Source organism: Eriocheir sinensis, chromosome 45 (genome assembly GCF_024679095.1).
Source record: "Eriocheir sinensis breed Jianghai 21 chromosome 45, ASM2467909v1, whole genome shotgun sequence".
In the NCBI taxonomy this organism is placed as follows: domain Eukaryota; kingdom Metazoa; phylum Arthropoda; class Malacostraca; order Decapoda; family Varunidae; genus Eriocheir; species Eriocheir sinensis.
In genome coordinates this window covers 45572-60000 of record NC_066553.1, presented here as the reverse complement: position 1 = coordinate 60000, position 14429 = coordinate 45572, and the positions used below count along the sequence as shown (strand labels likewise).

General features: G+C 50.8%; 1 protein-coding gene across 1 annotated transcript; it reads left to right on the top strand.

Moving 5' to 3' along the window:
• Window positions 1–437: 437 nt before the first annotated feature.
• Window positions 438–13274, top strand: LOC126980830 (mucin-5AC-like). Its single transcript, XM_050831108.1, has 11 exons — window positions 438–826; window positions 1332–1692; window positions 2591–2782; window positions 3179–3244; window positions 4000–4268; window positions 4720–4860; window positions 5433–7375; window positions 7891–8194; window positions 8774–9315; window positions 10106–10256; window positions 10534–13274. Exons 2-11 carry the CDS (start codon window positions 1481–1483, stop codon window positions 11631–11633), a joined length of 4920 nt encoding a protein of 1639 aa, XP_050687065.1. The 5' UTR covers window positions 438–826; window positions 1332–1480; the 3' UTR covers window positions 11634–13274.
• Window positions 13275–14429: the final 1155 nt, after the last annotated feature.

Below are 14429 nucleotides of genomic sequence, written 5' to 3'. Positions count from 1 at the left end.
CCCGTGACACATGTTAATCTTGTAGGCAATGGAATGTTGGCGGCGGAAATCTTGCTGAAAATCCCTCTGCTGATCAGTTTGTTGGTGCTGAATGCTGCAGGAAATTCCCTCAGACTTTACGTTGCTGAAGTGTTTATGTTAAAATATTGTATTTAACGCAGGCTTCGGAAACTGCGAAGTTAACTGCATTGTTGATTTGCTTCTTAATATGAACACTTGGAGGACGAATCATGGTGATAATCACATTTATCCAAATTATTATTATTATTATTATTATTATTATTATTATTATTATTATTATTATTATTATTATTATTATTACTGCTACTACTGTTACTACTCTACTACTACTACTACTACTACTACTACTACTACTACTACCATTACTACTACTACTATTATCCTTACCGTTATTGTTATTGTGTTGAGCTGTGATCATGGCGTCACCGTTGCCCAGTGTGTGACTCCGTGTGTTTCCTTGCAGGCGTGGGCGGTAAGCCTCCCAGCATTCCGCCGCACCTCCTGCCGCCGGGGTCCGCCGCCGCAGCTGCGGTTGCAGCGGCGGCAGCGGCGGCGTGCGTGAGCAGCGCGCCGAGCGTGGTGAGCAGCAGCAGCAGCAGCAGCAGCATCAGCATCAGCAGCGACGGCAGCGTGGGTCTGAGCAGCAAGGGCGTGAGAACCACGGCCACGGTGCCGCCGCTGGGCCTCACCACGTCCCTCACGCCCCTCACCACCACCGCGGGGGCCAGGGCGCCCTCGCCTACCTCCTCGTCCTCCTTCGCCGCGGCGCTGCGCTCCCTCGCCAAGCAGGCCACGGCGCCGCCAGGTGGGTGTTTGCCTGGTCACGTCCTTGTTCGTGTTTACCTGAGGACTAGAGAGTGTTGCCCTGCCTCCTTGTCTGTCTGTACACAACGTCCCTCCTAAAGTAATGGACGGCCTCAGCTCTGATTACCTCCACAGCCAGACTACTTCAAGTGTGTATTTATCTATTTGTAGGATACAGGGCCTGACCTCAAGTTATGATAGTCCTGTCTCCCAATCTATCCATGTATCCACACTCCTGTATAACACACACACACACACACACACACACACACACACACACACACACACACACACACACACACACACACATAAAGAAATATAGAGGTTTGACCACACGAGCGTAAGCCCAGGCCCTGTAAAACTACAACTAGGTAAATACAACTAGGTAAATACACACACACACACACACACATCCATACCCACACTTACACACCCACCTATACCCCTCCCCCCCACACACACGTATACACATGGCATTCTCAGCACTAACACGCCCCTCCCCCCAGGCTCCGAGAAGGAGGGTTCGCTGTCCGGGGAGCCGCAGCGGCTGTCCCCCAAGGTGTCGCTGACGCCCTCCACCACGGGCCACATCGGCATCTCCAGCGGCTCGGTGCCCCCCGTGGTGACCATCGCGCCCACGCACACGCACGTCACCATGACCACGGAGGCGGAGCGGTCCAGCGCGCCGCCGGTCAGCGAGGAGCTTGTGCGCGGCTTCCAACCCTACCGCGCGCCCGACGTGACGGCCTCGGCAGCCACCGCCACGCCGGGGGGGTCACTGCGCCCGCCCATGCCCCTGGACCTGCCCCCCTCCTACCCCGCCTACCACCCCTCCCTCTACCCCCACCACCTGGCGCACCAGTACAGGTACAACACTGGAGCTTTTTTTAATATTTTTATTTTGCTTATTTTTTTACAGTAATAGAAGCAACTAGCATTTTTTTTATTTTATTTTTACAGCAATGGAGGTAGCTCAGTATTTTTTTGTATATTTTAGTTTCTTTGACTTAATTTCACCACCAAAGGAACTCCTCAGTAAAAAAGTTCCACCATCCCAAATCAAGAAATTTCATCGATGTAACACCTGCATTTAACGTGAATTTCAAGTAACAAAAATTTCGTCAGTGCCTGCCTGGCCTGCATTCTTGAACATTTTGGGGCTCACACATTCACATTTGACAAGGCTTTGGTAAAGGGTGTGTTAGTATTTCTTCCATGGGTAGTTTTATGAGTCTGGTGATAGTTTGACAAGGCTTCTGTACTGTGAATTAATATTACTTGTAGGAGCCGAAAGTGTCTTGAGAATATAGGCGGCTATCCATGAATATATCTAATCTTTTCTTGAATTTTTCTCTCCATTTCTCTTAGTGTTTTTTCTCTCCAATCCAGCATTTTCTCTCCATTCTTTCGTGCTTTTTTCTCCATTCCTTTCTATATTTTTCTCCTCTCGGCATTTCTCTCCATTCCTCTTTGTGAGTTTTTTTCTGCTAAGCGATTTTTCTCTCCATTCCTCTTCATTTCTCATCCCTGTGTACCAGGCGGAGTGGAAAAAATTGGGCGGCTTTTCCGATACCCTATGCCCCTATCCACCCAGCAGTGAATGGGTACCAGGTATTAATTGGGGGTTGTGTCCTGTCTCCTGAGATCTGTTCCCTTCTCCTATAATTCCTCCCCCCTCCTGTCTCTCTCCGGCATATGACCCCAGATGTTGCGCCGACTAAACAAAACTTTCCATCCCTGTGTCTAACGATTGCCCTTCCCGTAGGTTGGAGGAGCAGCTGTACCTGGAGCGCTATGGGTTGCTGCGGCCGCCCCTCAGCCCCTACAGTGTGGGCGGCCTGTCCGCCATCTACCCCGGGGCCGCCACCTCCCCCTACCTCTCATCCAGGTTTCCCCATGACCTGCTCCCCACCTCCCTGGCCGCCCTCCACCCCTCATCAGCGCTCCTGCATGAGAGGTGAGACGCCCAAGGGGTTAAAATGATGCTGATAATGATGATAATAGTGAAAATACTATTGATAATGATGGTAAAAATGACAGATAATAATGTTAATGACAATGTTAATAATATATAGTAATAGTAACAAGCCTCTTGCTGTGTGGGATGAAAATGTCCCTAGTAATAATGGTAATTATAGTAAAAATAATGTTGTGAGGGGTTGAAATTACACTAATAATGATTAGTGACATTAATGTTAATAACAGTAATAATAACAAGGCTCTTATGTTGTGAAGGATTAAAACAAAACTAAAAACGATGATACTCGTAACAATAACATGCTAGTGGTGGTAAGAGGAGTACATGGTTAGTGTGTTTATAAAGGTGGCCTAATAGGATCTTACTCCTCCGCAGGAGCTGCCTTGTACAGGCCCACCGGCCTCATGCAGTCCCCTTACGTTCTTATGTCCTTATTGAAACGTAATCACGCTACTAATGCCAATAATGATGAAATGAGAATATTGATGCTGAAAATAATAATGAAATGAAAACAACAATAATATGAAATAATGACACACCTTTGGCCGCAGTGAAGGTGTCGCTCACTGGTCTCGGCACACACCTTACCTAACCCAACCTATGCTGACATAACATTACATAACATGAAACGACATAACATAACGTAGCACCTAGCCTAACCTGTCCTAACCTAACAGAACCTCACCTCACATAACCTAGCCTAACCTAACCTTGTGCTAACATAACATGACATAACATAACGTAGCACCTAGCCTAACCTGTCCTGACCTAACAGAACCTCACCTCACATATCCTAGCCTAACCTAATCTATGCTAACATAACATGACATAACATAACGTAGCACCTAGCCTAACCTAACAGAACCTCACCTCACATAACCTAGCCTAACCTAACCTAACCTATGCTAACATAACATGACATAACATAACGTAGCATCTAGCCTGACATAACATAACATAGCATCTAGCCTTACCTGTCCTAACCTAACAGAACCTCACCTCACATAACCTAGCCTAACCTAACCTAGCCTAACCTTACCTAACCTAACCTATGCTAACATAACCTTACATAACATGACATAACCTAATGTAGCACCTAGCCTAACCTGTCCTAACCTAACAGAACCTCACCTCACATAACCTAGCCTAACCTAGCCTAGCCTAACCTGACCTAACCTCACATCTCTCTCTCTCAGGTTAAAACTGGAGGAGGACATGCGTCAGCGCGAGTATGAGCTGGAGATGAGGAGGGAGCGAGAGCTGGAGAGAGAGCGAGAGCGAGAGAGGGAGCGAGAGAGGGACCGGGAGAGGGAGAGAGAGAAGGAGCGCGAGAGGGAGAGGGAGAGGGAGAAGGAGCGGGAAAGAGAACGCGACAAGGAGAAGGAGAGAGAGAGAGCGAGAGAGAAGGAGAGAGAGAGACAGCGGCAGAGGGAGCTTCACGAGGCGGACCGCAGCAGCAAAGAGGGTGAGTGAGTGCGTACGTTGGTTTATCTTTTTCCCTCTTTCTTGTCTTTTCCTTCGTTTGCTTAAAATGAAAAATTGACAGCTCACGGCGGAGGCAGTGAGCGATTTTTTTTTTTTTTTTCCTTTTTTCTTGACGTTTTCCTCTGTTTTTATTTTTTATTTGTTGATTTCCTTTGTTTTCTTTTGTTTTGTTTTCCTGTTTATCTTTCAACCCTTCTAAGCAACTCACTCACTATCTTATCCTTATCTTCTCCATCCTTCCACAGTAATTCACATCCTTCCATGGTAATTCAGTCTCTATAATAAGTGGAAGAAGGTGTTTTGAGTCCATACAATCCTTCCTTATCTTCCTCCATCCTTCCATGGTAATTTCCAGCCCATTCCTCTTGAACCCATCCTCCATTCCTACCCCATTCCTGTTGACCCTATTCTCACTGCCCATTCCCCCACAGACTCCTCTTCGCAAAGCCATGACCGGAGCCGCGACCGCAGCCCCATCACTCCCATCACCCCCATCGTGCCCATCACCAGCCTCAGCACCAGCAGCGTCACCGTCACCAGCACCACCCACGGTCGCAAGAACCAGCCCATCGGTGGGTTGGCTTGGCTTAGGGGGGCTGGCTGGTCTGGCGGCCTTAGGGAATATGCTAACTCCTACTCCTCGTTTTCTTTTCATTTCTTGTTTTCTTTTTTTCTTTTTCTCGTATCTTTTCTTGTTGTTTTAGGGGTCCGAGAGGTAACTTTTGCTTCATAGTGTCAGCTAAATTATTGAAGCCACTCCTGGATAAATTGGAAAGGTAGATATGGCTATATTCTAAACCATGGCCTAAGTTTTACCCATGGCCTAAGTCTTTCCCTTATGGCCTAAGTTTTTTCCCAAGGTCTAAGTCTTTACCCATAGCCTAAGTTTTTCCCATGGTCTAAGCATTTCCCATGGTCTAAGTCTTTCCCTATGGCCTAAGTCTTTACCCATAGCCTAAGTTTTCCCATGGTCTAAGCATTTCCCATGGTCTAAGTCTTTCCCTATGGCCTAAGTCTTTACCCATAGCCTAAGTTTTCCCATGGTCTAAGCATTTCCCATGGCCTAAGTCTTTCCCTATGGCCTAAGTTTTTTCCCAAGGCCTAAGTGTATTTCCCATAACTGACTCCTTCCCTCACCCCCCAGGCGTGGCCACCCAGCAGATGGCTCAGCCGCTGGACATCAGGAACCAGGTCATGTTTAGGCCCATCAATGACGTGACCTTCCTGGGACACGTGCAGGCCCAGTCGCAACCCAAGACCCAGACGCAGGCCACCAGCACCAAAGACGACCTGCCCCTGAACAAGCTGGAGCCTCCACGGGACAGCATGAGGTCCTCGGGAAAGCCTCGCACGCCAGCCATCGTTCGGCCCTTCGAGTCAACGCCCAGCGATTCCATGCACTCGCTACACTCGGTCATCAAGAACGCCGCGCCGCCTGTCAAGAACGGGGAGAACTTGACCTGCCAGCCAGCGCGCATCATGGTGGGGAATGGGGAGCTCATACCACCTGGGGAGATAAAGAAGGAGGGCGGGGAGGGACGGGGCGGGGAGGCGAGAGGCATGGAGATGAGGGGAATGGAGTCAAGGAGTGTGGAGATGCGGAGTGTGGAGTCGAGAGGAGTGGAGGCGAGGAACGTGGAGATGAGGAATGTGGAGTCAAGAGGAGTGGACTTGAGGAGTGTGGAGTCAAGAGGAGTGGAGATGAGGGGCATGGAGTCAAGAGGAGTGGAAACAAGAGGGCTGGACACAAGGGGTTTGGAGCAAAGAGGAGTGGAATCAAGAGGCCTGGACCAGAGGGGAGTGGAGTCAAGAGGAATTGAACCAAGAGGAATGGAGCAAAGAGGAGTGGTGGAGCCGAGAGTGGTCGAGGGAAGAGGTGTTGAGCCAAGAGGAATGGAGTCAAGAGGAATGGAATCAAGAGGAATGGAATCAAGAATGGAATCAAGAGGAATGGAATCAAGAGGAATGGAGGCAAGAGGAATGGAATCAAGAGGAATGGAGTCAAGGGGAATGGAATCAAGAGGAATGGAGTCAAGAGGAATGGAATCAAGAGGAATGGAATCAAGAGGAATAGAACCAAGAGGAATGGAGTCAAGAGGAGTTGAACCCAGAGGCATGGAGTCAAGAGGAATGGAATCAAGAGGAGTTGAACCCAGAGGCATGGAGTCAAGAGGAATGGAATCAAGAGGAATTGAACCAAGGGGAATGGAGCCAAGAGGAATGGAGGGAAGAGGACTGGAATCAAGAGGGTTAGAATCAAGAGGAATAGAATCAAGAGGAATGGAATCAAGAGGAATGGATCACCCAAGAATGGTGGTGGAGCCAAGAGTAATTGAACCAAGAGGTATTGAAAGTAGGGGAATGGAATCAAGAGGAATGGAATCAAGAGGAATGGAGTCAAGAGGAATGGAGTCAAGAGGAGTGGATTCCAGAGTAGGGGAGTCCCGTGGAGTGGAGATGCGTGGAGTTGAAAGTCGTGGTGTTGAGATGCGTGGAGTTGAACCTCGCGGAGTTGAGATCCGTAACGTGGAGATGCGAAACGTGGAGATGCGCGGAGTTGAACCTCGTGGAGTTGGTGGTGGAGTGGAGATGCGCTGCGGAGGTGGAAGTGGAGTGGAGATGCGCTGTATTGGTGGAGGTGGAGTTGAACCTCGCGGAGTGTGGCAACCGGTCAAGCTTGAAAAGACCAGTTGTAGCCCTGTACCCAGCAACACCACCTCCACCGCCACCACCACCACCACCACCACCACAAACACCACCAGTAGCAGCCTCTCCACCACCTCCACAACCGCCACCACCACCACCACCACCACCTCGAGTACCAACACCAGTACCCAACCACCAATACAGATCAAGCCACCCCCTCCCCCCACACCACCACCACCACCACCACCGCCCTCACCACCCCCTGATCCACCTGTGAGCCGGCTGGATGTGGAGGAGGCGCGGCTGAGGGAGCTGCGCGAGGCGGGTCTGGAGGTGGATGAGGCGGAGGAGGTGCTGCAGGAGGAGGCCATGGCCCGCGCCCGCGCCCTCATGCTGGTCTGCACCAAAGGGCCCCCAGCACCCCTGGACACATCCCACGAGGTGAGGAGGAGAGGAGGGTGTAGGATTGCAGGATTGTGGGATTGTGGGAGTGTAGGATTGCAGGTAGGTTCTAGTAACTAAAGTATTGCAGGATTGTAAGGTCAGAGATTGTAGGATTCCAGCAAGTAAGGATTATAGGATTGTAGGGATTGTTAGATTGCAGTAACTAAGAGATTGTAGGATTGGAAGATTAAGAGTGAGGGATTATAGGATTGCAGTAACTTAGGGATTGCAGGATTGTAAGGTCAGAGATTGTAGGATTCCATCAAGTAAGGATTATAGGATTGTAGGGATTGTTAGATTGCAGTAACTAAGAGATTGTAGGATTGGAAGATTAAGAGTGAGGGATTATAGGATTGCAGTAACTAAGGTATTGCAGAATTGTAAGGTGGAATGGTTGTGATATTGCAGGACTTGTAGGATTGCAAAACATGGTGAAAAACAAGCTTCTGTATTGCAATGGCTTTGTAAAATTTTATGATGCTGTTGACATTTCCAAATTGTTATTGTTCCAGAAAATCTCGTTCCTGAACACGGTGGGCCTGATCACCCACGCCCACGCGCAGGAGGCCGAGCTGAACCAGTGTGAGCGCCGTGCCAGGGTTCTGAGCGCGCTGGAGCCCTCGTCCATACCCTCGTCCCCCAAGCACGCCGAGTCGATCTCCGAGGAGCTGGTGCCCATGCTAGCGCCGGGCCACAGCCTCCCGCCTGTGATAACCACCCCCGAGGAGCTGTGCCTGGCCCATGAGTACCCCCACAAGGCACGCTTCCTGCACCACCTGGGCCTGCAGCCACAGCACTCACTGCACCGACAGCAGGGTGAGGACCTTGGGAGGGATGGTGAGGGAAGGGACCAACAGCAGGGTGAGGGTCTTCATAGGGCTGGGAAGGGAAGGGAAGAGAAGGGAAGGGAAGGGAAGGGACCAATGTTCAGCAGGGTGAGGGTCTTCATAGGGCTGGGAAGGGAAGGGAAGGGAAGGGAAGGGAGAGGAGACTTGAGGGGACAGAGTAGGAGAGTGTCAAAGCCCCAGTCAGACATTCAAGACAATGACTCCCGGCACCCTCCAGACATCAGACATCAGCCAATTTTAGTTGTCTTATTCCTCCTTGTTTTATTCCCCATTGATTTTGTGTTCTATTCCTCCTGAGTGTGTTGTTTTATTGTTTTATTCCTCCTTGATTGTCTTATTCCCTTCCTCTCTTCCTCCTCTTCCTCTCCTCATGTTCTGTTTTGTTGTCTTATTCCTCCTTGTCTTATTCCCCCTTGATTTTGTGTTCTATTCCTCCTGAGTGTGTTGTTTTATTGTCTTATTCCCTTCCTCTCTTCCTCCTCTCCTTGTCTTATTCCCCCTTGGTTGTCTCATCCTCCTTGTCTTATTCCTCCTTGCCTTCCCGCAGAGGTTGAGGCGGTGTGGCAAATGGTGGTACAGGAGCGGCTGCGTCGGTACCGTCACGAGAGTACCGACCCGTTGGCCCAGCGTGTGTGTGAGGCCCTCGAGCACCTCCTCACCACCAACATCCACCACCAGCAGCCCCCCACCACCGCCGCCACCACCACCACCTCCTCCGCCTCCTCCTCCATCTCTGTGCCCTTGCTCAAAGTCACCACCACCACCACCACCGCCACCGCCGCCACCAGCACCGCATCACCACAGCCCGTCGCCCCATCCACCACCACATCCACCACCTCCACCTCCACTGCCACCAACACCACGAGTACCGCCATGCAGACCACACCACCGGCTGCGGCTTCCATCGCTGTGACGGGCTCCACCTCCACCACCACCACCGCCACCTCCACCCTCACCACCACGACGGCCATGGCGGCTGTGATGACGGCCACGCCCCTGGTCACCACGGCCCCCATGCGCGCGATGCCCATGCCCGTGACAGTGGCCTCGACGGGTCACAACACCATCACCCCCAGCATGAACGCAAAGGTGAGGAGGGAGGGGGAAGCAGGGGAAGGGTAGGGAAGAGAAGGGAAAGGAAGAGAAGGGAAGGGAAGGTAGGGGAAGGGAAGGTTAGGAGAGTTAAGGAGAGAATAAAGGTAAGGTAGGAAGGTAAGGGAAGGTTAGGGAAGGTTAGGAGAGGTAAGGAAAGGTTAGGGAAGGTTAGGAGAGGTTAGGAGAGGTAAGGGAAGGTTAGGGAAGGTTAGGAGAGGTAAGGAAAGGTTAGGGAAGGTTAGGAGAGGTAAGGAAAGGTTAGGGAAGGTTAGGAGAGGTAAGGGAAGGTTAGGGAAGGTTAGGAGAGGTAAGGGAAGGTTAGGGAAGGTTAGGAGAGGTAAGGGAAGGTTAGGGAAGGTTAGGAGAGGTAAGGAAAGGTTAGGGAAGGTTAGGAGAGGTAAGGGAAGGTTAGGAGAGGTAAGGGAAGGTTAGGGAAGGTTAGGAGAGGTAAGGATAGGTTAGGGAAGGTTAGGAGAGGTAAGGAAAGATTAGGGAAGGTTAGGAGAGGTAAGGTTAGGAGAGGTAAGGAAAGGTTAGGGAAGGTTAGAAGAGGTAAGGAAAGGTTAGGGAAGGTTAGGAGAGGTAGGGAAGGTTAGGGGAGGTAAGGGAAGGTTAGGAGAGGTAAGGGAAGGTTAAGAGAGGTAAGGGAAGGTTAGGAGAGGTAAGGGAAGGTTAGGAGAGGTAAGGGAAGGTTAGGAAAGGTTAGGGAATGGAAAGCAACCTTGATGTTCCTAGCCTTGCTTTGAGCACTGGTATATTGACCCCTTGCCGCTGTCTTGTGCAGATGGTGATGAGCCGCATGGGCATGGCTGGCAAGATCCCCATGAAGGACGCCTACATCATGTCCTCGCTGCCCCCGCCCGAGGAGGACCCGCTGCTGGCCGGCCTGCAGGGGGTGGACACCGTCATTGAGCACTTCATCAAGAACGCCCAGGGTGAGTTGTGGTCCTCCATGACGTCTGGCCACCAAAAACTGACCTCTCTCTCCACCCAAAACTGACCTCTCTCTCCACCCAAAACTGACCTCTCTCTCCACCCAAAACTGACCTCTCTCTCCACCCAAAATTGACCTAACTCCACCCAAAACTGACCTCTCTCTCTCCACCCCAAATTGACCTAACTCCACCCAAAACTGACCTCTCTCTCCACCCAAAATTGATCTAACTCTCAACTCCTGATGTGAGTCTTTAATTCTGCATTGTTTGTTTCCAGCTCAAGGCGGCAGCAACAACTCCATCCTGCTGGAGCACATCGAGGAGGTGCGGCGGAGCCAGATGGCCGTGTGCCAGACGGCCCAGCTGGTGCAGGAGCAGGTGGCCCAGCTGGTGGCCTCCCGGGCGCAGCTTGAGGCCCACCGCTCGGCCCTGCACCACCACCTGGCGGCCGTCACCTCCATCATCGCCAGCAGCACCAACCACTCCGCCCCCGCCACCTCCGCCGCCTCCTCCGCCGCCTCCAGCGCACCTTCCACCATATCCAACAGCACGCAGGTGTCCATGGCTGTGCCCGCCACCTCTGCGCTGGTGGGCGTGGCCAACGGTGCTTCCTACTCCCCCGCCACGGGCAGCGCCACCACCCACACTGCCACCACAGCCACCAGCACCGGCCTGGGCCACGGCCACGCCCTGCCCCTCACCACCACGGCCGGCGGCCTGGTGGCGGGGCACCCCATCATCAACAGGAGCATGCAGTCGCTGGTGCCCGGTGCTGCAGCCATGTCCTGGGCCGGCCTGGCGCCGCCCTACCTCGGAAGTACAAACATGTCGCTCTCCATGGACAGCAAGGACGGGGTGATCTACTCCCACGTGGCCGCCAAGGACGCCGCCAAGGACGCCAAGACCATCGTGTCCAGCGTGAATACCTCAAAGCCCAACAGGATATCTCTTCCCCATGGGAACAACAAGATGCCCGGCGGCCGCCACAACGCTGGCAAGGCGCAGCAGAAGCATGTGTCCATGGAGACCAGCAGCCACGGCTCCCCCGTCAAGTATAACGGCATACCCGGCGGCCTGCCCAAGCAGATCTTCAAGCCACTCCAGATCAGCGGACCAAACGCCAGCGCCAACCTTGCCAAGAAGTCCCCCAAGGGGCTGAGCTACTGCCCGCCGCCCAGCGTGACGGGGCACGGCCAGGCCTCCGTGGCGCTGGTCACGCCCACCACCACCATCACCGGCCAGAACGGGCTGCTGCCGCTGCCCATCATCCACAGCTCCGTCAGCAAGAACGGCCGCACCGCCAAGCCGCAGATCGGCTTCACCCCCTACTCCAAAACCTCTCCCACCAAAGTTACGCAGTCTTGGATATCTAACTAATTATATCTTTGCTCCGTTTTAATCTATCCGTGTATAGAGTAAATTTCTCCGAGGGCGAGGTTTTCCGAGGTTCCCTAGACCCTTGCAGAACCCTCGCTTTAGTGAATGTTTCATACAGTATTCCTTGTTCTAACTCTGCCAAAGACTTTGATCCTCACACGAGGAGGAGGGCGCTATGATGGTTGTAGCATAATTCAAGAAATACTACTAGTCAAGAGTGTTCTCACCGGCCACGGCTCGGGGTCGGACCGCAGGGTCGCGCCACCACCACCACACCGCAGTGCTCTGGGACCTCAGTGTTCGGTGTGACGGTCAGGCAGTCTGTGTCACCTCCAGGACAGCACAGACAAACTCGTGTGTGTGTATGTGTGTGTGTGTGTGTGTGTGTGTGTGTGTGTGTGTGTGTGTGTGTGTGTGTGTGTGTGTGTGTGTGTGTGTGTGGGTGGGCCGAGCTGGACTGACTGGTGGCCGGGCAAAGGTTGAGGGGGGGAGTTTGTTCCAGCGTCTGATCATTAGGTAAGATTTTCTGGTATTGAGATGTCCATACTGCACAAAGAGTTCATTGCTACATGTATCTTATCTAAATTACATAAAAACACAAACGTGAACAATGATGTGTTTAGTTTTTTCTTCGTGCTCCACCACCACCTTGAGGTTTGTTTGCCACACTCCACCGCCCCGCGACGTAGCCAACCTTCCGTCGGGGCAAGTATTTTGACGCGTTGCCAGATAGTTTTGGTGTTGTGTGTAACCAAACTTGTTTTAATTGATCCGCTGAAGGGAAATTGATGGCAGTTCACAGTTATGGAAAACATTCATGAATTACTTAAGTAAAAGGAATAATCTAAGGCTTTTTGAAGGATGTAAGAGGCGTAAACATAGAGCGTTCACAATTAAATTATACTTTTCTAAATTTATATATGAAGGAAAGCAATCCATGGCAGCAGCAGCATCAGTTATGTACATTCAATTGGAAGTTCTCCAAGTTCCCTATACACTATCTTCCCTATAGAGGCTACCATAGCATTTTAATATTCAAATAGTACCAAGCATTGCGGCCTGCCCCAGCCCACCCGTCAGGAGCGGCACTTCCCGACACTGCCCGGCACACTGACAAGGCGCTACTCTCTCAGGCCACACGATGACAAGCTCCCCACACTCTGCCCACACAAGGGACGGAACACAACCAAACACACACTTCCCTCAACACACCGCCATCACTGATGATCACCGGCCACCCTGCCATCACACCATGCTGGTACGGGGCCGAGGAGGCAGCGGGGCGGTGTCCTGACAGGCGCTGGGGCGGGCCGGGTGTCCATTCCTAGCTAGAGATCCCTGACGTGGAAGGAAGGCGAGAGAGATTATGTATTTGAGAGACTCTTGTGCTGAGGGCGGGCTTTGTGGGAGGCGGCGGCCCGGGAGTCTGGGGTGTGTGTGGGCGTTGGTGACCTGTGTGTGTGCCTCCTATGGAAGTGCCGGGGTCACGCTGGCCCTACCCTGTTCACTAGCATTGTGTCGAGACGCCTCGTGCTGCCGCGACTCTCAGCATAATTCTTAATATCTAGAGAAAATTATGTTTGTATTTATGAACAAATCTAATTGAAAAAAATTATATATAAATAAAATATAGACTATCGAGTCCTTTTAAACCTCAATTTTATTCCACTGGGTCATCACTGTCGTGTTCAGCGGCGTTGTTGCTCGGTCTCTGGGCAAAGGCCTTTCCCAGGGTCCTCCACTTCTCTACCTGGTGTTAGTGTATTCAGCAAAGGTTCTAATCATATCTCATCACCTGATTCTCTCTCAGACATTAGTGTACTCCCTTCTGTTTTCAGTGGAGGTTCCAATTCCATTCCTCTACCCCCAACTCTCTGTCTGATGTCAAGTGTACTCCATCCTGCTCGGGTAAAGGTTCTAATTTCATCTCTCCACCAAGCATTAGTGTACTCCATTCTGGTTCTGTGGAGGTTCCAGTACCATTCCTCCACCTGAGTCTGTGTGATGTCAAGTGTACTCCATCCTGCTCTGGTAAAGGTTCTAATTTCATCTCTCCACCTGGTTCTCTGTCTGCCCTGCCTTCTACAAATTCATGGGTTGCCTTTCTGTTAGTGTGGTTGACAGCCTTATCAGTTCTGTGCGCGGTAAGACTGGACATTGGTAACACATAATAGCGTAGTCTGTTTTGCTCTCAGTATTGTTAATTTTCTTCTTTTAGGAATAGAAATGTACCTAATACTTCAGTCACCCTCCACACAAATATAATCATTCTCGTTTTCTTCCTTTTTTTTCACGCCAGATAGAATTTTTGTATATTTTTATTTATTTGATTCCCGTTCCCTTTTCTCTTTCATTTTATTCCTCTTTTTCATTCTTTCTTTCCTTTTCTATTGCAAGATAATATTTGATTCCCATTCCTGTTCCCTTTTCTTCTTCATTTTCGTCCTTTCTTTCCTAATATGACATGAGATAGCATTTAATTCCCATTCCTGTTCCCTTTTCTCCTTCATTTTCGTCCTTTCTTTCCTAATATGACATGAGATAGCATTTAATTCCCATTCCTGTTCCCTTTTCTCCTTCATTTTCGTCCTTTCTTTCACTTTCTTTCCTCTTCTGACGTGAGATAGCATTTAATTTCTATTTTCTTTCTTTCTTCACCTAACACCTCACACTGAAAAAGATGGAGCTGCTGAGAGAATGGATATCAAACTACATCTTGAATTTTTTTATGGTGAGCAGATTGTGTTAGGCCTACACACACACACACACACACACACACGCACACACACAACAGTG